We start from the raw sequence: 22,274 nt of genomic DNA on the forward strand, positions 1-22,274 counted from the left end.
TTTTCGTCTTGGAACTCTGCCATGCAGGCCATTTTTGCCCAGTCTCTTTCTTATGGTGGAGTCATGAACACTGACCTTAACTGAGGCAAGTGAGGCCTGCAGTTCTTTGGATGTTGTTGTGGGGTCTTTTGTGACCTCTTGGATGAGTCGTCGCTGCGCTCTTGGGGTAATTTTGGTCGGCCGGCCACTCCTGGGAAGGTTCACCACTGTTCCATGTTTTCGCCATTTGTGGATAATGGCTCTCACTGTGGTTCTCTGGAGTCCCAAAGCTTTAGAAATGGCCTTATAACCTTTTCCAGACTGATAGATCTCAATTACTTTCTTTCTCATTTGTTCCTGAATTTCTTTGGATCTCGGCATGATGTCTAGCTTTTGGAGATCTTTTGGTCTACTTCACGTTGTCAGGCAGGTCCTATTTAAGTGATTTCTTGATTGAGAACAGGTGTGGCAGTAATCAGGCCTGGGTGTGGCTAGAGAAATTGAACTCAGGTGTGATAAACCACAGTTATGTTTTAACAGGTGGGGCAAACACTTTTTCACACAGGGCCATGTACGTTTGGATTTTGTTTTCCCTTAATAACAACCTTCATTTAAAAACTGCATTTTGTGTTTACTTGTGTTATCTTTGACTAATATTTAAACTTGTTTGATGATCTGAAACATTTAAGTGTGACAAACATGCAAAAAAAATAAGAAATCAGGAAGGGAGCAAACACTTTTTCACACCACTGTAGATAGATAGATAGATAGATAGATAGATAGATAGTTGACACAGACTGATAGATAGATAGACAGACAGACAGGCAAACAGACAGACAGATAGATAGACAGGCAGACAGAACAAATAGATAGATAGATAGACAAACAGACAGACAGACAGATAGTTGACAGACAGACTGATAGATAGATAGACAGACAGACAGGCAAACAGACAGACAGATAGACAGGCAGAAAGAACAAATAGCTAGCTAGCTAGATAGATAGATATAGACAGACAGACAGAACAAATAGAAATAGATAGACAGATAGACAGACAGGAAAACAGACAGACAGATAGACAGACAGAATAGATAGATAGATAGATAGATAGATAGACAGACAGATAGATAGATAGATAGATAGATAGATAGATAGATAGATAGACTGATGTATAGATAGACAGACGGAAAACAGACAGACAGACATATAGACAGACAGACAGTTAGATGTATAGATAGACAGACAGGCAAACAGACAGACAGACAGACAGACAGACAGGTAGATAGTTGAGAAACAGACAAACAGATAGACAGACAGAATAGATAGAGACAGACAGACAGACAAGTAGACAGACAGAACAAATAGAAAGAGACAGACAGACAGACAGATAGACAGACAGACAGGGAAACAGACAGATAGACAGACAGAACAAATAGAAAGAGATAAATAGACAGACAGACAGATAGATAGAAAAGAGACAGAGAGACAGACAACCAGACAGGCAGATAGACAGACAGACAGTTAGACAGACTATTTAAAAATGCTACCGACGCCTAAGAGGCCTCAATATAATGTCTAGGTAGGCAGCTCGATGAGTTTTGTGACGCCGCCCGTGTCTCCTATGTGCATGGACGACAGACTGGGCTAACAGGATCCGAGAGGGTTTGTCCGTTATCTGTCGAAAACCAGCAGCACTCTATGGGTAAACAAACATTTTTTGTGTGTGTTACTACTACTTACGCGGTTTAAGTGTACTACTTAGCCGGGCACTGCGATTAATTTGTAGATATGGTGTTAATGTGCTAGTTAGGCGGACATGCTAATGGCATCCAATGGCAACCAGTTAGCTACTGCTAACCTGATGCTCTAAGTAAAATTAGGATTGTTGAAAATTTTGGTTGCACCCTTGATTGTGTAGTGCACATATTTATCGTAGGCCTAAATTTACGTTGAGTAAAGAGGACTACTATTGTAGTCTAATTTAGTGTGTTCTGTGCTGTCTTTGTTAGGACACCCGTTGTTTTGAGTCGTTTGTGAACACTGTTGTGTATTATAATGTATGGTGTAATAATTTTTTTAAATTGTTTATATATTAACATAAGTGTATGTTTATGGTTATTTCGTGACCACTACTGTGTTGAAGCTTGATAAATAATATGTTTTATACACAACAAGTGATAAATGTGAACTTCAGTTAAAGTCACTGTAATGTCCTGTTGTTGTGGAGGAGAAAATGCATTGAGGTTTTTGTAAATCAGATGTTTCATTTGTGGTTTTGAGGTGCAGGGTGTGTTTTGTGGACAGACAACCCCATGTCAGATGTTTGAACATGTTTATTTCATTTGCAGCTATGACACCCATACAGTTTTGGGTGAACTAACCCTTCAACAGAATGGTGGTATTACAGCAATTAGCCAAGAGAGGCTGTAGGTTACACTGATTTTACCACAAGGAAGGGGTGTTCTTAAGATGCAGAGTGGAGTACCTAAAGCCCCCTTAACCATGGTAAAATCACTGTAATGCACGGTCTCTCATGGCTTATTGCTTGTATAAATCAGTGGCAACATCAACATAGTACAAGACACCAATTAAGTTACATTTTATACTGATAATTATCAGAATAAACCATTTTTCTGCCAAGTTAAAAGGGTCATTCAGACCTAACACATTCTTGTGCTAAATAAAGCTAGGCGCAGCACAACACATAGAACTGCTGGTTTCTTGAGATGTGGTTTTAACAGTTGTCGTGTAATTTGACACGATATCTAAAAATCCTGACTCTTTTGCACTGAAAAAACAGATGCAATGCAGTGTTCAAAGACGTCCATATTGTGCATTTTTACATAGAAAAACCATGCAAAAACTTGTTCGGTGTGAACGGCCTCCAGTATAGTTTATTAGCCAAACTGTTTACAGGTGCAAGCAGGTGCGTTAACGTCAAGTCAGAATTACCGGAATTACGACATTAGAACTTGTAAAAACCATTCACGTCTTTGTCAACCTCGTAATTACAAGTAGTAATCTAGGAATTCTATGAAAGCTCTGACATGACAACTGGGACGTCATGTAAAAAGAACCAATATGGCTTTGGCCTTAATAGTTAAAGGTAATAGATAACACATTTCTGTCGCATATACCATTGTTCCCTGGAGTGCAGTCTTTTATCTTAAAAATGTAGCTAGAACATATAGAAGTGAATTAATGTAGCGATAGGCTAAATGTTTCACAGCTGATTTCACATCATGAGTGTTGCCAGAATCTCCGAATTGCCATCTCGTAATTACTGTACAATAATCCGACATGATGTGAACACAGCATTAATTTAGTGATTAAATAGTTGCTTTTATCAACAACAAAGCCACACAAGCATCCGTTTTGGCGTTATGAGTAATGCCATAAAAACAAATGTTTTCTCAGTCCGATGACGTGAACAGCTCGGAGTTGAATCTCTGAAGTATCGTCTTGGAATTACAATAATTCTGACAGGACATGAACACAGCAAAACATAGAATGTAAAAAGTACAATAGGACTATATGAAATTCATCTTAAATGTATACAAATCAGATGTTATAACCATGTTTTGATTCACGTCTTCTCTTCTGTCTTTTAGTCCAATTCCTGGCTTTTTTCAGAATCGCCAGGCATGCGGATCCGGCTGCAGGGCTCTGGCCATGCGGCCCATCTCCTTTCTGAGCTCAATCGCTGCCGCCTGTCTCGCCTCCTGTGTGACGTTTTCCTTCAGGTTGGTGGGCGAACCTTCCCCGCTCATCGCGCAGTGCTGGTGTGCGCTTGCACACACTTTAAGAGCCTCTTCTCCAGAGGTTCCCACAACCAGGATGGCATTCCCACCACCTTATCTTTGGACTTTGTCTCTTCCACCAATTTTGAGAAGGTTTTGACGTTCATCTACACTGGTGAAATTTTTACGGACTTGATAGATGTGGGTGTACTTTATGAGCTGGCGGAAAGGCTCGGAGTGAAGGAGCTGGTAAGTGCTTGCCATTCCACCTTCCCTGACCTCCAGAGCTCAGGCTCTGGAGACCCGGTGGCCGATGGCAACATGGAGAGTGAAGTGGTGTCCACCAATGCTGTGGCTACATCTGTTTGCTCGTCCTCGGTGGCATCTTGCTCCTCACTGTCTTCTTTGGCTGCTCCCACTCCCGTCACACCTTCTCTGGTTTCTCTAGGCCGGAATGGCAGGTTGAATTGGGCCCACTTGGCCACACTTTCCCTCTCCCAGTCCCCTAAAAATGAGGACTTGCAAATACATTTGGGGTACAACCAAGCGGTGACCAACAAGCCAAGCCCCTCGGACAGTAACCGTTCCACAGAGGTCCTTCCTGGTCTCGCTTTGCAGCTCAAGATCGAGCAGGAAGACGATGGAGAAGATGGAGGAAACAGCTCAGCGGATCAGGTTGCTGTTAATGGTTGCAAGTCAACGTTAGGACCTCAGTGTATTCAGGAAGCGAGTTCCGTTCCAGACTCTTCAGCCCAGCTTGGAGGGGAAACATGTGCTCCTTCATCATCCTCCAGTGACCCCTTGGACAATTTGCAACTAAGGGCCATTTCGGGAGCAGGAGAAGCAGTCAAAGATTCAGGTCTTTTTGAGGACGATGTTGCTAACAAGAGGCACCACCTACAGGAAGAACATCCTGAAGCTGGCGATCAGTGGAGAGCACTTTCAGATGACATAATTGAGCTGAGCGATGAGGAGGAGCACCTCATTGTGGAAGAAGAGGATGATGAAGACTTGATGTGTATTGAGAATGGTGAAAACGGAGTATCTCTTGGCCAGTTGGCGTCAGCGCAGCCATGCAAAGCTTGTGGAATGCTGCTTCCTGCTGAAAACGACATCATCCGGATTCATGCAGAAACGCATCTCTCGGAAAAGGGTTCCTGTCAGGTGTGTGGCACCTCCTTTTCTGACCATGCTGCTGGTGTCACGCATGCCCTCACACATGTGGGAATCTTGCTCTTCTCCTGCGATGTTTGTGAGCAGCAGTTTCGGAGAGAGTCTGCACTGATTCACCATCGACGTCAATCAGTAGCAAAATGCGTCCCTCAAAATCCTGAACAAATGAATGGTGCCACCCAACAACAAGGAGGGGAACTGCAGTGTATTGTTTGTGAGAAATCTATGGCAAATGATTTCAAGGTTTGTGAATAAATGTTTGGTTATTTGTTTTTGGTTTGTAAGCCTTAAATGGTGTCCTAACCAGGTGTGATACTACAATGCTCAAGTGTTGTGAAATTTTTTTTTTTTTTTACTAGGGTTGTCATGATACCAAAATTTCAGCAGTCGGTACTAATACCAGAAAACATTCAGAAATTGAAAATGAATACATCCATGTTCTATAACCGCTTGTCATATGTTGGGTTGCGGGTAGTGCTGATGCCTATCCCAGCTGTCTCGGGCCAAAGGCAGGGAAACACCCTGGACAGGTGGCCAGTGCATCACAGGGCTAACACACACAGACATACATACACATTCACACCTATGGGCAGTTTACAGTCTCAAATTCACCTGACCTGCTTGAAACTGTGGGAGAAACCAGAGCACCTGGAGGAAACCCACACGAACATGGGGAGAACATACAAACTCCACACAGAAAGGCCCTGGTTGAGCCGGGACTCGAACCATGTACCATAACCTGGTACCATAATGCTACACACTGAGCCACCGTGCTCCCCCGAAAATCAATACAAAGTAATTAAATGTAAAATAAAAGTACAAATATTGTATTATATAATAAAAAATATATTGGTTACATGCTGCAAAGAAACAAACTAAACTGCTAATTTATAGATTATATACTAGCGTACAAGAATCATTAGCCATCTCAATACCACAGTTTTGGACAAATATGTGGGTGGGAATTCCCAGCATGACACAACATATATAGGAATCAAGCTACATTTACCACTGGTTTTACTACAGGAACCATATTTTAACCATGTACAACCATAGTAATAATACAGGGAAACCAAAATAGTGATAAAAATCACAATAATTCTGCCATAAAAAATATAGTTTTTACTATAGTAGCACCATGGTTAATTTGTGATACATGTACCATGTTTTTTTTTGTTTTGTTTTTTTGTATCATTTTTATTAACTATAGTTACTGTAGTAAAACCATGGTTAATTTTTGTAGCGGACGGATAAAGCTAATTTGCGAGGGAATGCAAAACTCTTGCGACGAAACACAAAACCTTATGCAAGAGAACGCAAAACTATTTCAGAAAATAAATTCCCTTTCTTTACTCAAGTCTAAGGGGCTCCGGATGAGGCACATTGTGGCTGGTTGTGACAAAGACTCAGATTAACATGTAATCATGCAATCGTCCTGGTAAGGACAAGGTGATCTATTTGGGTGAATCTCTCAAAACCGTAATGGTTCTCAAACTATTTTCATTATGCAAAACCTAATTTATGTAGAATAAATTATTTTGATTTAGGAATGAAATGTGACCTAGACATGTTTTTGTGAGCTTCACCCATTTTGTTGTTTTGATTATATTAATAACTGAGTTTTATTTGTTCTTCACCCAGGCTGTCAGAGACCACATTCTGAGCCACGCATGCTTGAGGACATTACGCTGTGGAGTATGCCAGCTGTCCCAGCCCTCTCGATGCGCCCTCCTGTGGCACACTCTGACACACCTCTTTCCTATTTACACATGTCCAAAATGTGCCAGCCCCTTCCTGGAGAGTGCGCTGCTAGAAAGACACCTGGCTCTTCACGTGGAGGAAGAAGGGTTGTCAAAACAGGACCAGGGCAGTCCAGAGACCAGCGGCGAAGCACAGGGCGAACTGCGCTGCTTCCTGTGTCCACAGACCTTCCGCTCTGAAGCTGCTTTTCATAACCATCTCAGCGTGCACTCTAATGAGATGCAGGGCAGCCAGTTATGGCCAGCCAAGCGCAAAGCAGACCAGCTCCTCGAGTATTCCTCATCTTCTTCCTCCCCGTCGGAGGCCCGTGGCTCGGGTAAAGCAGGAAACGCAGGTTTCAACTTGAGCCTGGGTTTAAGACTCCAGGACAAAATGGTTCATGGTGGGCTTTCGTTTCCTGCTGGACTCATAATGAATGGTAGCTCCTCTGGAGCCACTTCCACCGGTGCAAGCCTCAAGCAAAAATGGTATCGCTGCCGGTTCTGCGGCAAGCACTTTGCACATTCAGGCGAGTTCACCTACCACCTCCGCATCCACACTGGCGAGAAGCCCTACCAGTGCAAAGTATGTTTGCGTTTTTTCCGTGGCCGTTCCACCATGATTTGCCACCTGAAGACGCACTCGGGTGCCCTCATGTACCGGTGTTCTGTCTGCGGACTGTTCTTCTCCACACTCAAGATGGTCTCCTCACACATGGAGCTCCACAAAGACCAGCTGCCACCTGATTTCAACATAGAGGAGACCTTCATGTATAACGACCACTCCAAAGAACCCATCCCAAACCTGGAGACCTGAACATCAAGCTCTAAATGTTCCGTTACACTGTGTGCACACGTTTACTTGCTCAGTTTACTGCCACTGTTGTTAAAGGGATAGTTTACTTAAAAATTCACTTGCACTGTATGGATCAACAGAGCTGGAAAAACTTCTTTGTTTGTGTTCAGCAGAAGAAAAAAGTCATACACATCTGGGTTAGCATGAGTGTGAGTAAATGATATGAATTTTCATTTTTGGGTGAACTCCCTTTAAAGACAGATGGCAGTAGACTTCGAATGTTACTAAGCGTTTAATGTGATTAGCTTTGTGACATTGTGTACTGAGAAGAGAGATTAATTTTTTAAAGACCAAACTAAAGGTACAGTTTTTATTTACAAATTTTTTAGTGTTGATACTTGACCACTTGATGGCAAGAGAGCAATGATACATTACCAGTCAAAAGTTTGGATGCATCTACTTATTCCTTGCTATTACTATTTTCCAAATTTTAGACTAATAGTAAAATCATTAAAAGTATGAAATCACACAAATGGTAGTATGGGAATTATGAAGTGACCAAAAAATTTAAAACATATCAGAACTATATTATATTTTAGCTTCTTCAAAGTAGCAATTTTTTGCCTAAATTTCAGCTCTGCACAATCTAGACATTTTCTCAACCAAATTTAGTTGAGAAACTTGACCAAATCCTTCTAATGCAATAACTGTCTGCTTTCTTCTTTAAAAAACAAATTCTCAATCCATTCTTTTACCACTGTCTCTCCCCTACCAATTTGCAACTTTGTATTACAGCACTTCTCATATTACTTCCTCCTTAGGATGAATCACTTCTGTTGTATTCCTCATTTGGTTGAAAGCATCTGCTAAATGAATAAACATAAATGTAATAAATGTAAATTCATGAGGTTTCCACCTAAGATGCTTTTAAACAGTATTGAAGGAGTTCTCATGTATGCTGGACACTTATTGGCTGCTTTCCTTCACTTTCTGGTCCTCATCCATTTAAAAAATGTATTTATTTTTTAAAATTTTAGTTTTATAAAGGAATTCCAATGTTGGTACAATTTATATTTGCAACAAAACTAATTTCAAGCATGTAAACATAAGATTGTAGATCAAAAGCTCTTTAAGATCATGACAAACGTGGATTTGATTTAAGCGTGTCCAAACGTTTGACTATGTTATGTATGGGATGTTGTAGCAAGTGCTGATCTGTGATTATACCTCTATATACACTTCTGGCAACTATCATAATAAGCTAAATGTCTCTGGTTATTCTGAAGAAGCACAATGTATTCTTTGTTTTTACACAAAGCAAGTGCACTTTAAGAATAAACAAAGGCTTTTTCTGATATCTATATATACAGCAGTGCTCTAGGTCAAGGATAACAAATGTTCCTTTAAAAAAAAATTTTTTTTAATAAAGGTAATTTTCTTTTTCAGAATAGATGTTATTTTTATAGTAGTGTTGTGTATCACTTGACATAGACTAAAATAGAAATAGTTACTGTTTTATGAGAGATCATATTGTTTATATGTTGTATGTACATAATGGAACCACAAAATACTGCAATGGTCTGTTGTTGTTAGTTTGGAAAATTAGGAAAAAAGAACAGAATTAAGACTGAGGTGCTAATGTATCAGTCAGTTTAAATGGAACTTCTTTGCTCGGGTCATATCATTTCTCGAGTATTGAGAAGCAATGAAAGCTTAAGAATGTTTGAAGAAGGACTCTGTTTTAAAATCTTCTGTGCCATTTTCTCAGAAGTTCTATTTGTTTCTATTCTTGTGTCTATTCTTTTTGTATGGTACAACTGTAAATACTTTACATTTATTTTACGTAATTTCTTGTTCAGTTAAAAATCAGTTTGATGATTTTGCTTGATCTGTCCATTAAATTGTATGTATATATTTATTTAGTTATTGGTAGTTATTTAACTGAGCTAGCTGTGTGGCATTTGTGGCTGTGTAGCCTTATTTGCCACGTAGCTACAGACTAAACTGAACATGACCTGATTTGATCAACTTATGGACAAATTTTATTTTTTGTAAAACTTCAGTGCTTTGCCAAGTTTTTCTAAGCATGTAACAGATCTTGAGTCTCTCATTTATGTTAAGTATGCATTAGGAAATGCCATTTTCATAATACATTTTATTCAACATGAAACAATTGCCTTATGTCACTTTAATGTTAGTTATATCATTTAAACATTTGCTGTGTCACTACCCTAAATATGTTCTATTTTACTACAGTTGTACTTGATTAAAAATGGTACTTATAAAGCTTCCCAAGAGAGTCTTGACATTTTGGTCACAAGGGGCTTTGAAGCAACCGCTGTTGACAGCATTGCTAGCTTTCTGTTCAATTGCACATGCGTGACTTCGCCACCGTCTACTGGAGAATCTACAGTTTGCCGCGTAGTCGATACCATGTGGCAGATTTGTTAAGTAAATGTCATGTTTTACAAGAGATAATGCGAAGTGAGCAAAGTAATCGGCCTAAACAACCTCCTTAAAACTTACACCGATCAGCCACAGCATTAAAACCACTTGCCTAATATTGTGTAGGACCCCCTCATGTCGCCAAAACAGCGCCGACCCGCATCTCAGAATAGCATTCTGAGATATTATTCTTCTTACCACAATTGTACAGAGCGGTTATCTGAATTACTGTAGACTTTGTCAGTTCGAACCAGTCTGGCCATTCTCTGTTGACCTCTCTCATCAACAAGGCGTTTCCATCCGCAGAACTGCCTCTCACTGGGATGTTTTTTTGTTGTTGGCACCATTCGGAGTAAATTCTAGAGACTGTTGTGTGTGAAAATCCCAGGAGATCAGCAGTTACAGAAATACTCAAACCAGCCCATCTGGCACCAATAATCATCCATGCGATTATCTAATCAGCCAATCATGTGGCAGCAGTGCAGTACATAAAATCATCCAGATATGGGCCAGGAGCTTCAGTTAATGTTCACATTAACCATCAGAATGGGGGAAAAAATGTGGTCTCAGTGATTTGAACCGTGGCATGATTGTTGGTGCCAGATGGGCTGGTTTGAGTATTTCTGTAACTGCTGATCTCTTGGGATTTTCACACATAACAGTCTCTATAATTTACTCAGAATGGTCCCAAAAACAAAAAACATCCAGTGAGCAGCAGTTCCGTGGACAAAAACGCCTTGTTGATGAGAGAGGTCAACAGAGAATGGCCAGACTGGTTCAAACTGACAAAGTTTACGTTAACTCAGATAACCGCTCTGTACAATTGTGGTGAGAAGGATATCACCTCAGAATGCTATTCTGAGATGCGGGTTGGCGCTGTTTTGGCGACATTAGGGGGACCTACACAATATTAGGCAGGTTTTAATGTTGTGGCTGATTAGTGTATATTAGACAGAAATCATATCAGAAAGCAACATTCTTTTCAGATATTGGAACAGCATGTCCTAATGGCATACATTTTGACATACATTGTCATACATTTTGATCTTAGCAAAGTTCTTACCCTTGCTGTTTTCTGGACAAATGTACCCCTTTAACAGTTATATAGAAACATATGTTAAAAGACTTCTTTTTTTTTTTTTTTTTAAACAAATTTGATTCCATTTAAGTGATATTCCTTATCCATCCAACAATATGTACAAACGAAATATTAGAGCTCAAAGGCCATTTAAATAGCATTAGATGTTTCATTTTGAGCATGTGGACGCTGGTGTAACCTAAATTAAAAATTTCGAGTTTAATATAACAATCAAAACTGTTTTTTTCAACAAACCTTGGCATGTGGACAGAACTTTTATTACATATTTATAGGAGTTCTTAGATATGATCAGAGGAATTGGTGGAAATGAAGGTTATGAGAGGCTTCCTTCCTTGTACTCTTAACAATACTGAGGTGAGAAAAACAGGAGACGATATGGCTAGCTACCAGGCAACCAGCCAAAAAGCATGAACTGTTGCTATTTGGCACCTTCAACAAGGACATTTTAAATATCCTTTTTCCCTAGTAATTTAGAATGTTCATCAAATCACCATTCAGGTAGTGCTCTACTGAATTGTACAGAGTTTTCCTCTTCAAGCTCCAATTTCCGAGTGACTAGTGCTGGCGTTACTGAGCTTTCGTTCTTTTTCCGCTGTCATCCCTGCATTCACTGCCACATCGTTAGCTGGCATGCTAGCTGACAGTGAAGAGATACGGCTGATCACTGTGTTTATTAGATTATTGCGGAAGCTCTTACTGAGGAAGTTGTAGAGGATTGGGTTGGCGATGCAGTGAAAGAGAGACAAGCATTGCACGATGCTAAACGAGAAGAATAGCACCTCCAAAGTGTTGCAGGAGAACAGGTGTGGATCCAGGTCATCCACTGTCAACATGAACAACACCAAATGGTACGGTAACCAGCAGGCCACAAACACCAACGAGTACACATGGACCAACCAAACGTCCTGGCGGTTTTGGACCTCTGGAGCTGTGCGGACTGCTCGGGCAATCAAAACGTTGCAGGTTATGATGACAGATGCTGGGCCCAGGAACTGGAAAATGAGACACAGGAAAGAAACGGACACAAACCATTCCGTGTAGTACTGCTCGGGAATCATGTAGCAGCCTGGCTCATCCCATTCTAAAAGATCAACGTGTACATTCTCCAATAAGGCCAGCACAAGGGACAGCAGCCAAATTCCAGTGCAGAGCAACCAGCGACGTTTGTTCTGCGGCGGAAAGCAGGCAGGCGCGTTGGGCCACGTCAGGGAGAGGTACCTCTCCAAAGTCATGAAGGCCAGGAAGAAGGAGCTACTGTAGAAGTTGATGACGTATACAAGATGCGTGACCTTGCAAAGGAAGCGTCCCCACACCCAAACCTTGTCCATGGTCATTTCCAGCATGAAGAAGGGCATGGTGAAGACCACCATCAAGTCAGACAAACTCACATTGATAACGCAGAAGAGCACACCATTAGCCGAGTGTCTCCTTTGCCAGTTCACCCACACCACCAGGCTGTTCTCGGCCAAGCCCACCATGAACAGCACCAAATAAAGGAGGAAAAGAGCAATCTGTCGATTGTTCCTATTCGGATAGATGGTGCAGTCGTCGCCGAACCAGAATGACGAATTGTGTAAATCGTCCGTCATGTTCTGCGAAGAAAAACAATTATTTCAAGAGGATGTTCAAAGGTTATTTCAGGGGATTACCTCGATACTGTACTATACTATACAATACTGTTCTTATGTTTTTGGCACCAAAACTTATTCACACCTTAAGTTACAGTTGACTGAATTTCATTGCATTAGCTATATTAAACCTAGTGGCAAATGCAAACAAAGATGCCAGACCTTTTTTCAGAACTAACTTTTAGTGGATGTATGAAGTCAGTTCCCCTCATTGAGTTCATACAGGTGTTCAACAAATGTTCCACTAACATTTAACAACCAGATAACAAGTATTCAGATTCTCTTTGTGTCCAGGGATTAATACAAATTAAACTCAATTCACATCATTTGTCGAATAATATTGATTACTACAAAAAAATATTTTTTTCTTTTCTTAAAAACAACAAAACAAAAATCTGCGTTACAGTGAGGCTCTTACAATGGAAGTGAATGGGGCCAATCCGTAAACATTAAAATACTATTTCAAAAGTATAGCCACAAGAAGTTAACAAAACGCATGCTAACATGATTTTAATGTTATAACATTTCTTACCATCCTTTTCTGTTTAAAGTTATATCCAATTTTACAGTTTTGTTGCCATAAAGATGTAATGCTGAAAACGCTGTAATCCCACATAAACGACGATTTAAACAATGTAAGTGCTTTTATCAAATTATAAGCTTCTTGTTTCTATCTTTAAACCCTCCCCATTCACTTCCACTGTAAGTGCCTCACTGTAACCTCAATTGTTTTTTGTTTTTTTTAACCCTCCTATATTCTTAGGGTCATTTTGGACCTGGGATATGTATATACTAAATAAATACTGCATAGTTTTGGTACTGGAACTAAACGTTGTGACTTTATCAAGACCACCAAAATAATAAAAGAAAGTGTATTTTTGTATAGAATTGTTTAAGAGAAATAATCATTTTAAACAAATAGTTCCTTCCATTGTCTTAACAGGTCAATTTTGACCCATATAGGAAAACCCGTTGTGACCTTTCAACTTCAGACTTTCAGATGTTATACAGCTTTAAATAGTTTTTTGTACATCTATGAATCAAATTCAACCTAAAAATCTTTAATATTTTCTCAAATTTAGACCCTAGCTGCATACTGTTCTCTAGCTTCCCCACCAGCTCCACTGGGTACTGCAAATTGCATACTTTCCTCTCAAACGGAGCATGTGCACACATGCACATGTCCAGACACACACAATATGTAATATATTTATTATAAATAAGTTTACTTACATGACAATGGGGCTAACTGCACCACCTTTGACGGGAATGAAAACGAGGCTGTGAGGGATAGACATACAGTGTCTTCAATGGGTTGTACAGTTGTGTTTTTGAAGTGTTTTTGAAACGTTGTGCTGACAAAACATAAAAAATAAAAAAAAATCTTTCCAAGAAATTTCAGTACACAGAAAACTCATACATGAGTTATGGAAGATTAGATGTGATCTAGGGGCTTTTTGATGGCTTTATACAGTGCATGTCATTGAAGAGACAGTAAAACTATCCCTCACAGCCTCGTTTTCATTCCCGTCAAAAATCAAAGATGCTGCTACTGTGAATAAGGACTATGGATAAAGACCTATTGAATTTAAATTTCTCTTAAAACATCAGATGGCAGAAAGAACTATAACAGCACCTTCCTAAACCCCTGTAACACTGCAACAAATTGTTTGACATTAGTGTGAAGGAATGGATTTGTCGCAATGGACGTGCAAAGTTGGCCCATTTTGAGTGCTGGAAAAGGCTATAGAGATAAATTTGTGAAAAAGGCATGTACTAACATTTTTACTCTAAAATGTACACTGTTGGTTTTCTACAAGTAAAATATATCAGAAATTGTTGTAGTATAATTAAGATATTATAAAATGCCAAATGTGATTGAAAAAAATGCAAAATAGAAATTTTTGCCTAGCTTTTAAATGTATTATTATTTAAAAAAAAAAATAATAATTCTTTAAAAAAATGTGTTACTCTATTAGTATTATTATTCCTTACATTTTTCACTTTTGGACCACAATAAAACAGATTTACTTTATGGGGGGCTCATTAGTGCCGTTGTACACTAATCAAGAATTTATACATTTTGAATGGTTTTCAATACAGGTCAAAAATGACCCGAATTACTAAAGGAGAGTGGTGTTTCTTAAGAGAGTAGGAGGGTTACAGAAAAAGAGGGATGAGTCGAAATTCATATTTGTGGTAATCAACATCATGCCACAAATGCTGTCGATTGAGCTTAACTTTTTAACCAAGAAAATTCCTTTCATTTTGAACAGTATATCTATTGTTTTATCATTTGAAACTTAACAAACTTCTATAGGTGAAATATTTAGCTTGACTAGTCTTAAAGCAATGTCTTTAAAGAATAGTTCACCTGGGGCCTGGGTAGCTCAGCGAGTAAAGATGCTGACTACCACCCCTGGAGTCGTGAGTTTGAATCCAATTTGTACTGAGTGACTCCAGCCAGGTCTCCTAAGCCACCAAATTGGCCCGGTTGCTAGGGAGGGTAGAGTCACATGGGGTGACCTCCTCATGGTTGCTATAATGTGGTTCTTGCTCTCGGTGGGGCGCGTGGTGAGTTGTGTGTGGATGCCGTGGAGGATAGCGTGAAGCCTCCACATGCACTATGTCTCCACGGTAACGCGCTCAACAAGCCATGTGATAAGATGCACGGATTGATGGTCTCAGATGTGGAGGCAACTGAGATTCGTCCTCCGCCACCCGGATTGAGGCGAATCACTACGCCACCACGAGGACCTAGAGCGCATTGGGAATTGGGCATTCCAAATAAAATTAAATTAAAAATTAAAAAAAAGAATAGTTCACCCAGAAATGAGAATTCTAGCATCATTTATTCACCCTCATGCTGTTCCAAACCTGTATGACTTTCTTCTGTCGAACGCAAAAGGAGATGCTAAGCAGAATGTTAGCCTCAGTCACTTTCTTTGCATCTTTTTTCCATTCAGTATAAGTGATTGGTTCCGTGAAACCCTTTTATGCATGAAAGAAAGTCATATCGGTTGTAAACAACATAAAGGTGAGTAAATGATGACAGAATTTTCATTTTAGGGTGAACTATGCCTTTAAAAACCCAATTACTTTTAAAGGCGCGGTTACATTTATCTTTGCACTGCAAATTTCTGCTGCTGAATTACAGCAGGGACCTGCGCGATTGTGAATTTCGTGCGCTGAACTTTCTGTGGCGAAGAATTTCCCCTCAAGGATTTCACGTGGACTTCAAGTTTAGTGAACTTTGATAGTCGAATTTGTCACGTTGTCCAACTGGAAGTTGCTTAGTTTGGCAGTAACCTCTGATTGGGCAGTGCTTTGTACACAACTACACTGAATATTCACAATGGTCAAGGATATCATTTTAGTGGCAAGTTTCTTTTTAACTTCACTCTCTCAGTATAAAGTGCAGCATTAAAAAGAGGATGCTTGGCAATTAGATTTTTGCTGGTTTCACAGGCGCTCAACATCTTCTTTTCACCATGCAAATGTAAATGTGATGTGCCTTCAGTCTTTGTACATCAAAGAACGTTTCAAGTAGTGCTACTGAATTTAAAAGTGAATTTTTATTTGGTGAATATGAAAAATACTTTTCCCATCGTTTTATTGACCATACATTCCCAAGTTTTTTAAGACCCTAATTTGACATTCAAATTATGACAGCACAGCAATTGCATCATGAATCAATACAAATCTGCTTGAAAAATGTTTTGGAGACTCACCTTGCTATGCGGCACGTGCTAATGAAGCTCTTGGGGTGACTCTTTTAAAGAATCAGTCTTGGAGAAATAGCACTGGATGCTTTGCTTGACTGGAAATTTGTGCAGGATCAAGCCATACATTGGCATGTGGGGTAAAATAAGCTCCTCCCTCTGTCTCACTTGCACTATCATCACACTGACAGGACATCCTCATAGGACAGGAGGGGGTTGAATGCAGCAGGAAAGACTCCCAAGATTGCAGTAAGACTGCTGCCTTGATTGCAGATAGTATCAAGTATATAACTGGGGATAGTGTTTGATTTTTGCAATTATTGGTCTAAACAATGTGTGGAGCCAAGATGGAATTAAAGAGGTTGCATGGGAGTGTGGTGCCAAAGGTAAATAGGGATTATGCACAAGCTCCAGGGTAAATATGTTACACATTACCCTAGGAGTTGCAAATCTTTACTAATGAGTAGGCAAATGCAGAACCTGTGCACTTTATTTAAAAAAATCTTCAGAATTCTGCAGAATGGTAAAATGTGTGGGGTATTTTCCCCCTTTTTCACCCAATTTGAAATGCCCAATTCCCAATACTCTTTTAAGTCCTCGTGGTCGCGTAGTGATTCGCCTCAATCCGGTGGCGGAGGAAGAATCCCAGATGCCTCCGTGTCTGAGACCGTCAATCCGCGCATCTTATCACGTGGCTTGTTGAGCGTGTTGCCACGGAGACATAGCACCTGTGGAGGCTTCACGCCATCCACTGCGGCAACCACGCTCAACTCACCGCGCGCCCCACTAAGAACGAACCACATTATAGCGACCTTGAGGAGGTTACCCCATGTGACTCAACCCTCCCTAGCAACCGGGCCAATTTGGTTGCTTAGGAGACCTGGCTGGAGTCACTCAGCACGCCCTGGGATTTGAACTAGCGAACTCCAGGGGTGGTAGCCAGCGTCTTTTACCACTGAGCTATCCAGGCCCCCGAATGGTAAAATGTGTTGACGGAGCAGAGTACAATGCTATTTTTGATAACAGAAAGCTTGATTAAATTTGCTTAAATATGTAATAAACAAACATGCAAAGGGACGGGGGATGTGTAGAACTTTGTGAATGACACGTTCTAAATTTTGCGAAAACCTGTGGACCTCTGTGGGTCCTATCTGCACAATTTTCCATGTGCTTTGCGCTGATTTTGGGGAAACATTCTGCGGGATTCCGTGGACCAGTAAAATGCGTTAAACTGAGTTCATAGATCTACACTCTAAAGACCCAAGTATACTTTAGTTTTCTGCATGCGGTTCTTCTCATGCACAGTAAAGTATACGTGACGTAAATTTCGTCATTAGCACAGTCTGTACGGACTGTCCGTGCAACCTGGTTTTTCTAGACATGCGGACAATCCTCAGAAGTGTACATCGATAAATAACTTCACAGGAAGTGGAGAGGGAAATTTACCCACCAGTCATTGCGAACAATTAGATTACTGACATAGATTGGCTAAAATAAAAGCTAAAATAAAATAAACAAAAGGGGTTTGAGATGCTGGCATTTTTATTTACAGTAGCTTAATTCACCTCAGGTGTGCTATCTATGCAATTGTGCACGAGTGTGACGCGCACAAGATGCAACCATTATACATACCGTTTAATCATGACAATTGGTCATATAACAGTTAAGAAGACATATCATATAATAACCAAATAACATTTGGTTATTTTAATGCAAAAATAACTAGTATACAAGCACTTTTAAAGTGTTTTGAAAATGAGGTTAGATGCATTATGGAGTTCTTGTTCTGATGGTACTATATTAGTTCATAAGTTTAGGTGTCAGTTGTCACTTTTTCACATTCGCACACAGTAATTTTCACTCACAAATGCTAGTGAAATGCTCACAGTGTAGAGCCCCGGTGAACATGCATATTGTTTTTGTCTTGTGGCTTTACTTTTGAAACAGTGAGTATTTTAACGTTTACAGGTTGACCCCATTCACTTCCATTGTAAGTGCCTCATTGGAACCCAGATTTTTTCTTTTTTTTCCTGCCCGTTTGGATTTGGAGTGCCCAATTCCCAATGCGTTCTAAGTCCTCGTGGTGGCGTAGTGACTCGCCTCAATCGGGGTGGCGGAGGACCAATCTCAGTTGCCTCCACGTCTGAGACCATCAATCCGTGCATCTTATCACGTGGCTTGTTGAGCGCGCTACCGTGGAGACATAGCATGTGTGGAGGCTTCACGCTATTCTCTGTGGACAACTCACCACGCACAACCACATTATAGCGACCACGAGGAGGTCACCCCTTGTGACTCTACCCTCCCTGGCAACCAGGCTAATTTGGTTGCTTAGGAGACCTGGCTGGAGTCACTCAGCATGCCCTGGACGAACTCATGACTCCAGGGGTGGTAGTCAGTGTCTTTTCTATCTGAGCTACCCAGGCCCCCAAATTTATGCTTTTTTAAAGAAAAGGTTGAAATTAATTTTTGTTGTAATCAATATTATGCCACAAATGCTGTCGATTGAGCTTAACTGGTATTAAACACTGAATATTCCTTTAATAGTATTAAACAAAATCAGCCATAGTTCGCATCAAACACGACCATGCACGAGATGGAACTGCACCCTGAAAAATTAAATATACCCCAGCCTTTATTGGTAGCTGAAAGCATTTAATTTGCCAAAACATGTAATAACAAACATAAAACAGGACATTTATAATTGAACAATTGATTTACAATTTAATTTGTTTTTATTTTTAACATTGGTTTTCATTAGTGAGAACATAATTTCAGATATCTATAATGGTACTTTAACTAGTAAGAAAGCCTTGTAAGATATCTTTGATTACTCTTCAATTTGTTGATATCTGAAATCCATTTCCAAATATCAGAAATGAATTAAAAAAAAAGTAAAAAATAAAAAAAATCTAGATATAATAAATAAGCATGTTTATTAGTTTATTTTTTAGTAATTGTTTTTTTACATTTTTTTTTTATTTTTATTTTATTACTAGTGATCTGTTGATATTAGGAATGGACATTTTCACAAGTAACTAATTACTGATGTCAAAAATTATAATCTTTACTAGTAATACATACATAGCTGATATATATATTTGGAAATCCAACTAGTACAAAATTAATTATAGATATTGTTTGCATTTTAAACAAAAGTGAATGACAGATAATTGTGAAATTCTACTAGTGAAAATACAGTTACAGATATCAATAATTATGTTTTTTTACTAGAGAAAGCTTAATTACTAAAATAAAAAAAATTAAAAAAAAACACATTACTAGTAATTAAATTGCTGATATGAAGAATTAGCACCTGAACTTGTGAAAATTGAATTATAGATATCTATAATTCATATCCTGAACAATTAAATGTGGAAAAGGCTTGTGATACGTGTAAACCCGCTCTAATATGGCTGAAGCTGAATCAGTGTATTTTAGGCTGAAATCACTGCTGCTATTTTTCACAGAATATTTTCACAGTTCTGAAAGTTTAAAAGGAAAAAGAAACATTTAGCTAGATTGTGCCTGATATGCTGAAAAAACAAAACCCCCAGAAGCACAATAGCAGGAAATTCTTTTGTGGTGGAGGGACAGTGAGTGGTAGTCCACCCACCCAAACCCCACACTGGCCATTTCAACAACTGCTCTAAGAGCAACATGTGCACACACATCAGAACACCAACCCCTAATCATATCCATTTCTGACTAGCACCACTTTGGCTTTAAAGAACAAATGGTTTGGCTAAAAGATCTGGTTTGGTTGATTGTTTTGGTTGTCTTTATTGTTGGTTTGCATGGCCATTGCTATTTCATCACCCTCTCACATGCCACACCACATGACATGAGTTTAAAAATGATAATTATAACAGTTAGAACAAATAGTGTGCGACCATGTTTGGAATGGAATATTGGCATACTGTTTACTGAATACTGCTTAGTATACACTGTATACTCCCTAATATTTTTGAAATTGTATGTCAAACAGAATGCATTATGCAATGCTTAACACTGGTTATGCATTTCAGACAGTGGTATGCTACATTGCTGGTTCCTTCATCACATTCATTATAGGATACATTACTCCACGCAGTGTGCTGTTGTTGAGTAGTGCACATTTTGGCAAATGTGGTTGGTCATCCAGGCATTTAGCAGGGTGTATAGCCAAAATCTGTTATACACTTAGCTTTTAATTAAAATGATATACTGTATCAGAGACAATGGGGTACATTTTCAAATGACCTTAATTTAGGTCTACTATGTGCATTCTATGCTTGAAAATGTAAAAGGTCTGTTTTAATCTTGGGTTAATATAATCCTGTTATTTTGTTCTTTTTGTCAGGCTTTGAGCCTTTTGCTTAAGTTAACAACACACAATTATAATCTTTCATGTCTTTATTGAAGACATAATATTTAACATTCACAGTGCTGTGGAAAAAGTAGGTGAACCCTTGGATTTAATAACTTCTCGATCCTCTTTTGGCAGCAATAACCTCAATCAAGCATTTCCGGTAACTGCGGATTAGACCTGCACAAAATTCAGAAGGAATTTTGGACCATTCTTCCTTACAGAACTGCTTCAGCTCAGCCATATTTTTAGGATGTCTGGTGTGAACAGCTCTCTTGAGATCATTCCACAACATCTCTATTGGGTTAAGGTCTGGGCTCTGACTGGGACACTCCAAAAGGCGGATTTTCTTTTTTTGAAGCCATTCTGTAGTGGATTGACTTTGATCTTTAGGGTCATTTTCCTGCTGCATCACCCAACTTCTACTGAGCTTCAGTTGGTGCACAGCTTGATAAACGTGGGAATTTATTTTTCCCTCAATGATGGCAAGCGGTCCAGGCCCCAAAGCAGTCCCAAATACTGATGCTCCCTCCACTATACTTTACTGTTGGGATGTAATGTTGCATGTTCTTCCCAGACAATTCAACCTTAGTTTCATCCGTTCACAAAACATTTTCCCAGTAGCGTTGTGGAGTTTCTAGGTGGTCTTTGGCAAACTTCAGGTGCGCAGCAATGTTTTTGTTGAAAAGCAGCAGCTTCCTTCGTGGTGTCCTGCCATGGACAACAAGCTTGCTTAATGTTTTCAATATCGTAGACTCATGAAATGAGATGTTGACCAGTTCCATTGATTCCTTCAAGTCTTTAGCTGTCACTCTAGGGTTCTTTTTGACCTCATTGAGCATTCTACATTGTGCCCTTCGAGTAATCTTACCTGGACAGCTACTTCTAGGAGGAGTAGCCACTGTATGAAATCATCTCCATTTATAGACAATTTGTCTAACTGTGGACAGATGAATATCTAAGCTCTTCAAGATAACTTTGTTACCCTTTCTCTAATTAGCATTTGTTGATGTCATTAGCCTAAGGGTTCACATTCTTTTTCCAACCTACTAATGTTTGATGTATTCAATATGTACAAGAATACAATAATTTGTGTGTTATTAGTTAAAACAGATTGTGTTTGTTCATTATTATGACTTAGATGAAGATCAAACTAGATTTTGAGACAAATTTATACATAAATGCAGGTAATTCCAAAGGGTTCACATACTTTTTCTTGCCACTGTATGTAACCCAGGTTTAAAACTGGTGCAAACCCCGTTCAAAATTACAAGTGTAAAACGCTGCTTAACCCAACAAATTGTGTAAAGCCTTATAGAGAATAACATTACGTTCTGAACTCTGTGTTCCAGCTACTCCTAGTTCCACAAGAGTTCGTCAGCAATTTGCTGGCCGATTGGATTTTTTTCCCGTCTGATTTTCCTGCGTACTTCCTATTCTTAAGAGCACATCTTTTTGTCAGTGCAACAGGAAAGAGTTTGTCAGCAAAATCATGGCTTCTGGAAAAGGCTAAGTGGATCCTGTCCTAGACCCCTCTTTATGTAAGATCCAAACCTCACTGAGGCCCAGGCTAAACTCCAATGACCTCAATTCTTCAAAGGTTAT

General features: G+C 39.4%; 2 protein-coding genes across 4 annotated transcripts; one reads left to right on the top strand and one right to left on the bottom strand.

Moving 5' to 3' along the window:
• Nucleotides 1-1,041: 1,041 nt before the first annotated feature.
• Nucleotides 1,042-10,057, top strand: LOC127420499 (zinc finger and BTB domain-containing protein 39-like). The gene is made up of 3 exons (XM_051662844.1): nucleotides 1,042-1,681; nucleotides 3,591-5,135; nucleotides 6,534-10,057. The coding sequence occupies exons 2-3, from the start codon at nucleotides 3,624-3,626 to the stop codon at nucleotides 7,446-7,448; spliced, it is 2,427 nt and encodes an 808-aa protein (XP_051518804.1). The 5' UTR covers nucleotides 1,042-1,681; nucleotides 3,591-3,623; the 3' UTR covers nucleotides 7,449-10,057.
• Nucleotides 10,058-10,760: 703 nt separating this feature from the next.
• Nucleotides 10,761-16,425, bottom strand: LOC127420504 (G-protein coupled receptor 182-like). Of its 3 annotated transcripts, none has more exons than XM_051662850.1 (3): nucleotides 16,331-16,418; nucleotides 13,833-13,880; nucleotides 10,761-12,563 (listed from the first exon to the last, which is right to left on the bottom strand). In XM_051662850.1, the coding sequence occupies exon 3, from the start codon at nucleotides 12,558-12,560 to the stop codon at nucleotides 11,505-11,507; it is 1,056 nt and encodes a 351-aa protein (XP_051518810.1). In that variant the 5' UTR covers nucleotides 12,561-12,563; nucleotides 13,833-13,880; nucleotides 16,331-16,418; the 3' UTR covers nucleotides 10,761-11,504. The 3 variants fall into 3 exon arrangements, with proteins under 3 accessions (XP_051518810.1, XP_051518811.1, XP_051518809.1); XM_051662851.1 differs by having other exon boundaries at nucleotides 13,833-13,954; nucleotides 16,331-16,415; XM_051662849.1 differs by lacking the exon at nucleotides 13,833-13,880 and having other exon boundaries at nucleotides 16,331-16,425.
• Between the last annotated feature and the right edge of the window lie 5,849 nt (nucleotides 16,426-22,274).

This window comes from Myxocyprinus asiaticus, chromosome 29, assembly GCF_019703515.2.
Source record: "Myxocyprinus asiaticus isolate MX2 ecotype Aquarium Trade chromosome 29, UBuf_Myxa_2, whole genome shotgun sequence".
Classification (NCBI taxonomy): Eukaryota; Metazoa; Chordata; class Actinopteri; order Cypriniformes; family Catostomidae; genus Myxocyprinus; species Myxocyprinus asiaticus.

Bases quoted from the DNA above. Each gene is read 5' to 3' on its own strand.
- LOC127420504 (XM_051662849.1), bottom strand. From the start codon at position 12,560: ATGACGGACGATTTACACAATTCGTCATTCTGGTTCGGCGACGACTGC.
- LOC127420499 (XM_051662844.1), top strand. From the start codon at position 3,624: ATGCGGATCCGGCTGCAGGGCTCTGGCCATGCGGCCCATCTCCTTTCT. The intron at 5,136-6,533 runs GTTTGTGAATAA...TTCTTCACCCAG, and splicing joins CTATGGCAAATGATTTCAAG to GCTGTCAGAGACCACATTCT.